Source organism: Drosophila virilis, chromosome X, assembly GCF_030788295.1.
Source record: "Drosophila virilis strain 15010-1051.87 chromosome X, Dvir_AGI_RSII-ME, whole genome shotgun sequence".
Lineage (NCBI taxonomy): Eukaryota > Metazoa > Arthropoda > Insecta > Diptera > Drosophilidae > Drosophila > Drosophila virilis.
The window spans coordinates 14,240,049-14,245,942 of NC_091543.1; the positions used below are offsets into that span (position 1 = coordinate 14,240,049).

Sequence of the window (5,894 nt, forward strand, 5' to 3'; positions counted from 1 at the left end):
GGAGGTATTATCCGAGATATTATGTCGTTTTGGAGCGTCATATCTCCAGCGCGAAGCTATTACCCGAGATATTAAAAAAAATCATCGAAAAGGTTTCGATTTTAGCACCGACCTCGATTTTGAAAGAAAAAGCCTGATGATTTGGAATGCCATATCTTTGCGCGGAGTTATGTCGTTTTGGAACGTCATATCTCCGCGCGGAGCTATTATCCGATATATTATGTCGTTTTGGAACGTCATATCTCCGCGCGGAACTATTATCCGAGATATTATGTCGTTTTGGAACGTCATATCTCCGCGCGGAGCTATTATCCGAGATATTATGTCGTTTTGGAACGTCATATCTCCGCGCGGAGCTATTATCCGAGATATTATGTCGTTTTGGAACGTCATATCTCCGCGCTGACCTATTACCTGAGATATTAAAAAAAAATCATCGAAAAAGTTTCGATTTTAGCACCGACCTCGATTTTGAAAAAAAAAACCTGATGATTTGGAATGTCATATCTTCGCGCGAAGCTATGTCGTTTTGGAACGTCATATCTCCGCGCGGAGCTATTATCCGAGATATTATGTCGTTTTGGAACGTCATATCTCCAGCGCGAAACTATTACTCGAGATATAAAAAAAAAATTGTCGAAAAAGTTTCGATTTCCGCACCGACCTCGATTTTGTCATTTTGTCGATTTGGGTCAAAATTTTAAATTAGTGACATATAATAAAAAAGGAACTTAAATAGCATAACAGAACAAATTCGCAATAACCATGCTCTTAAAATGCGAAGCAGACGCGCATGTTCTGAGATCCCTGCGTTCATACATACGGTCGGACGGACGGACGGACGGACAGACGGGCATGGCTAGATCGACTCGGCTATTGATGCTGATCAAGAATATATATACTTTATGGGGTCGGAGATGCTTTCTTCTGCCTGTTACATACATTTGGATTTCGCAAAAATACAATATACTCTTATACCCATTTTTAATGGGTTCAGGGTATAATAATAAAAATAATAATACAAAAATAATAAAATTAAAAAAAAAATGATAAGATAAGATATTCAAAGAATAATGCAAATCAAAATAATAATAATAATAATATTAGAAATTACCAATAAGAATAATAATAATAATGATAATAAAAATAATTATTATGATAATTACAATAAAATTAATACAAATAAAAACTATTAAAAAACAATTGAGAAAATGAATAATAATGCTTTTGGGGATACATGCGTATATATATATTTCATGTTGGGTTTTATAGCATAAAATAACATAACAATGAACAAAAAATTCATATAGCAAATTTGGTGAAAATTTTGGTATTGTGATAAAGCCAATGGATTCCAGAGTGCGGCTCCGCCGCAACAACACCACACAGCCAATCGACGAGTGGTTCGGTTCCGTTTGGGGCCTGGCCGAGCCAACGACTTGTCGAACGGTTGGGCACAATTCACGGACACGGACCCGGACCCGTACCTAGTTGCCTGGCCGTCTAGCCCAGGAGTACCTTGCGCATCATGAAGCCGCTGCTGGCATTGCTGGCATTGCTGCTGGAGGCCCTCGATGGCTCCTCGGGCTCAATGCACTTCGAGGAGCAAAGGTACTGCAGCAATGGGACGCGGTACTTGCCGCAGAAGTCCACAAACTTGATGTGCTCCACACGGTTATCGAAGAAGACGCCCTTGCAGTTGGGATTCACGCAGCAGTTGGCGCTGTTCAGATACTCGGCCAGTGTGCGCGGCAGATCCCCGGGACCCGGCCGCTGTCCACTGGCCTTGACAATGCGACCGGCCAGCTCCAAGAGCGTCGGCGGCTTCAAGGCCATGTCCTGCACAAAGCGCACCACCAGCGGATTATCCCGCAAGCTCAGCTAAGATTGAAAAGGAGAATTCGTTTGAGTTAAGCTCTGCGATAGCTGCTCCTGCACTCACCTCGGTCAGGTTCTTCAGTGCAACAATGTCCTTGGGCAAGTGCTTCAGTCTATTCTTGTGCAACAGCAGCGACTTCAGGTTCTTCAGGCGCGCAATGCTCATCGGCAGATTCTCGATGAGATTGTCGCACAGCACCAGCGCCTGCAGCTGGCTCAGCGAGCCAACCGCCTCCGGCACCTCGTTGACCAGATTGCCGCCCAGCGAAAGCACATGCAGACTGTGTGGACGGAGAAAACCAAATTGTTAGACACAAAGCATGGCTCTTAGCTGCGGAATGGGTTGCCCCCACATGGGCTTGGGTTGGGAGACGGGCAGTGATGTTTACAGATCTGACTCGCATTAGGGGATGGATCTTGAGTCGATATTTCGATATAAAGCTATGCTAAAAATTCTGATATTCTGATAAAAACAAATTGAATGCTCTACAATAGTTCTATGGTTCCTAAGGTTATTTACGTTTCTGATCGAAGAAATCTCTGGGTAGGTATGCCTTACTTATGAATAATAATTAATAGTAATTGAAATTATAATTAACAATAATTATAATTACTCATCAATTAAGTTCCCATTCCTGTTCTCGAACACAAACCAAACACAGACGGTTCTCAAAAAGTTGTTGCTATCAAATTTCTTGGGTAAATAGGCCGATATATAATAGTTGCTATCTAAGAGCTTATCAACTGCACGTTAAAAAAAAAAATAAAAACAGAATCAATTGGCTCTCAAGCTATAAAGTATTCATTGTCTAAATTCGTAGCTGTCTAGCAGTTAATATACATACTTAGGGATATCTAATCTATTTGAGGGTAACTAACTTGAATGCAAAACAATTGTGCTCTATTTATTTGCAATGGATTCGGGGTATACGAGTTTCGGTTGGTTGCTTAAACTTGTTAGGTTAAGGTTAAGTTTTAAATATGAGAATATATCAAGATTTTTGTTTTGTAGAAAACAACACAGCCATGCACTCGCCTGGGATTCAAACCGGGAACCTTCTATTATAACTATTCAATGAGGAAAGAAACTTTTTGCTGTTGAGGTCCTAAAGTAGAAGGTATCTCCTGAGTAAAGCTCATGACAGAAACTAAGCGCAAGTCGAGCTAAAAGACAACTAAATTGATCAAGCGGTGTCTAAGGTAAGCGTTCCGATAATAAAAGAAGACAAATATGTTTTATCTGTGGCGTAATGTTAACCAAGTCGCCGGCGGAGTCGGGTATATATCTAGCTGGGCTGATAAAATATCATACGCTGTCTAGATGTTACAATTGAGTTATTGGCACGGAATCCGAATTGGAATCGGAATCGGAATCGGTTTTTCCAAGCTGTGTAATCTCTTGTGGCTGGTCACAAAGTTCGGTGTTTGTGATAAGTGATTCGCATTGGAATTGCTTCGCATATTATTTTGTTATGTTTGTTTTTTATTTTTTATTTATTGTTGTGTTTACTTATAAATATGCCCATAGACTGCGGCTGTATATGTACCTTTATGGTCTCGAGTCGTTACGGTCAAGTACGTGTTTTGCGATAGATTTGGCTTTTACAATGCGCGCCCCGGGCCACTCGAAAGTCCGCTTATCGGACCATCAAATAGACTTGTACCCCAACCGCCGCCTGGTAGCCCCTCCCTCCATCGTGTATGACGCTTGACAACAAGAGAGGCTGAGCAAGCGCGGCGTGCGGAAAATGGAAAATTGTTATGGAAAAAATAAGGCGGGCTGGCGCCTAACGAATCATTTTCATCGGCTGTGAAGTGGGTCACGCGATTGGGAGAGGGAGAAAGGGAGCAAGAGAGAGAGAGAGAGAGAGAGAGAGAGAGAGAGAGAGAGAGAGGGAGAGCGAGAGAGAGAAAGAGAGAGAGGGAGAGCGAGAAAGCGAGATCGAGTGACAGGTAAATTGTATGAGTATTTAATTGGTTTGGGTCTGTGATACCTTTGCATCTTCCAGATATCCTTGGATATGGTCGAGATCTTGTTGCCGCCCAAATACAAATATTTGAGCTGGCGCAGCTCGGTGACCTGCTCAGGAAAGTGGAGCAGCTGATTGCCGCTCAAGTTGAGCTCCTTCAGCGTGGAGGTGCCAACGGCGGCGCCATGCCCATTGGCCAACTGTTTGCTGAGCAGCGATTTGGGCAGCGACGAGTTGGTCAACAGATTGTTTTTGGCTATCAACGTGACCAGCGGCAGCTGGCAAATGGCCTCCGGCAGCTGGGTGAGGGCATTGGAGCTAAGATCAAGTACCTTCAGATTGCTGAACTGCTGCAGCATGCGCGGCAGCAACACCAGCCGATTGTGGTTCAGCAGCAGCGTCTCGATGTCCCCGCTCGTCTTGAGCAGCCCCTTGTGCGGCGAGCTCAGATGATCCTCCAGCGTGCCCACATCCAAGTTCATGCGCCCGAAATCGATGGTCTTCTGTTCGCGCGAGTCCGTGTCCGAGCTGTCCGACGTATAGAGCTCCATCTCTGATCAATTCACAACTGGCTCAACGCGTCTATCAATGCGCCAATATGTTCCTTTACTTATATATATATATCAAAATATATATATAAATATATATATATATATAAATATGTGTGCGTGTGTTTGTCGGTATGTTTTGTTATTCAACCGCTTCTATAAGCTGCCTATGGCTGTCCCTGTTGCTATTGTCGCTGTCTCTGCTTTTTCTGTGGGTGCGCACGATCGCATCGCTTTTGGTTTAGCCAGCCGGGGACTGCCGCGCAAATCGAATGAAATCAAATCGAACGGCAACAAAAATAACAATAACAATAGCAATAACAATAACAATAACAGCAACAAAAATTGTGAAATTAACTATATCAATTGGAAGAGTCGAACGAGACGCGCGTCTGCCACCAGCACCAGAGCCAAGCGATGACTGAGAACTGGCACCCGCTTCCAGTTCGGCGCCTCGACTGATCAGCCGTCGCGATGCCGATTGCGGACTTCGTTGCGCACGAGGCGCAACAGGCGTATGCGTAATATATATACACACACACACTCACACACCCGGACAAGCACAGGCGCACACAAACGGCTAAGCACGAGCTGGAACACGGAGCTGGACTCCGGCTGGTATTCGGGACCCACGCGCGGCCAAAGTTAAGCGCCCGAATGACGTGGGTCAATCGAGCACTTTCCCAAATCTGACTCTGTCTAAGCTGCAGTTGATTCACCAAATGACCTCTGAACCCTGACGTCAGCAATCAACCAGATAACTAGCAGAGTACCAGCTGTTGAGCATTCAAAATTCACAAATCTATCGAAGAACTCTACGCATACTGTGTGCATTTGCGTCAAACAAATGAAATGAATACATTTGTAAGCATCAAATACTTGTTTCTACGCTTATTATAACTCAATTAATTGGGGCATAACACAAGTGTTCAGTCTTTAGACTAGTGAGAGGCACCGCTTATTTCTCTAAAACACAGTCAAGCATTCAGCTAGACATTCCCAAAACATTTGCAGCATTCTAGAGTTATTTGAATACATTTGTTAGCAACAAGTACCCGAATGTACGCATATTTCAAGAGCTACCCATGAGTCAAGTAATTGAGTCATATTACAAATATTTAGGCTTATTTCTCTAAGGCACAGTCAAGCTTTCAGCGAGCCATTCAAAACATTTGCAATATTTTAAAGTTATTTGGGTTTTGCGTTTTACTTTAAGGGCGCTTCCCTTTTGCTAATATATTAATTTCCACAAATAATCGAGTAAGAAAGATTCGAATCGTGAAGCGAACCAGCGAAAATTGTAAATTGAAGAAACTACAAATTGGAAATGTTTTATTATAAGTAAGTATTTCAAGTGCCAATAAAAACGTTTAAAGAATAAGTATTTTTTATTATAAGAAAATCAACTTGCAAATTAAAATCAAAATATAAATTTATGAACAACAATCGAGAGAAAAAACAATCTTAATACCCATATAAATATAAGATTATTAAATTA

The 5,894-nt window shown here is 42.5% G+C and overlaps 1 protein-coding gene across 1 annotated transcript; it reads right to left on the bottom strand.

Moving 5' to 3' along the window:
• Positions 1-1,222: 1,222 nt before the first annotated feature.
• LOC6636127 (leucine-rich repeat-containing protein 58) lies at positions 1,223-4,836 on the bottom strand. The gene is made up of 3 exons (XM_002059592.4): positions 3,873-4,836; positions 1,943-2,159; positions 1,223-1,881 (listed from the first exon to the last, which is right to left on the bottom strand). Exons 1-3 carry the CDS (start codon positions 4,397-4,399, stop codon positions 1,504-1,506), a joined length of 1,122 nt encoding a protein of 373 aa, XP_002059628.1. The 5' UTR covers positions 4,400-4,836; the 3' UTR covers positions 1,223-1,503.
• Between the last annotated feature and the right edge of the window lie 1,058 nt (positions 4,837-5,894).

Coding starts and splice junctions, on each gene's coding strand:
- LOC6636127 (XM_002059592.4), bottom strand. CDS start 4,399: ATGGAGCTCTATACGTCGGACAGCTCGGACACGGACTCGCGCGAACAG. Junction 2,160..3,872: donor GATATCTGGAAGATGCAAAG/GTATCACAGACC, acceptor CCGTCCACACAG/TCTGCATGTGCTTTCGCTGG. Junction 1,882..1,942: donor CACTGAAGAACCTGACCGAG/GTGAGTGCAGGA, acceptor TTTCAATCTTAG/CTGAGCTTGCGGGATAATCC.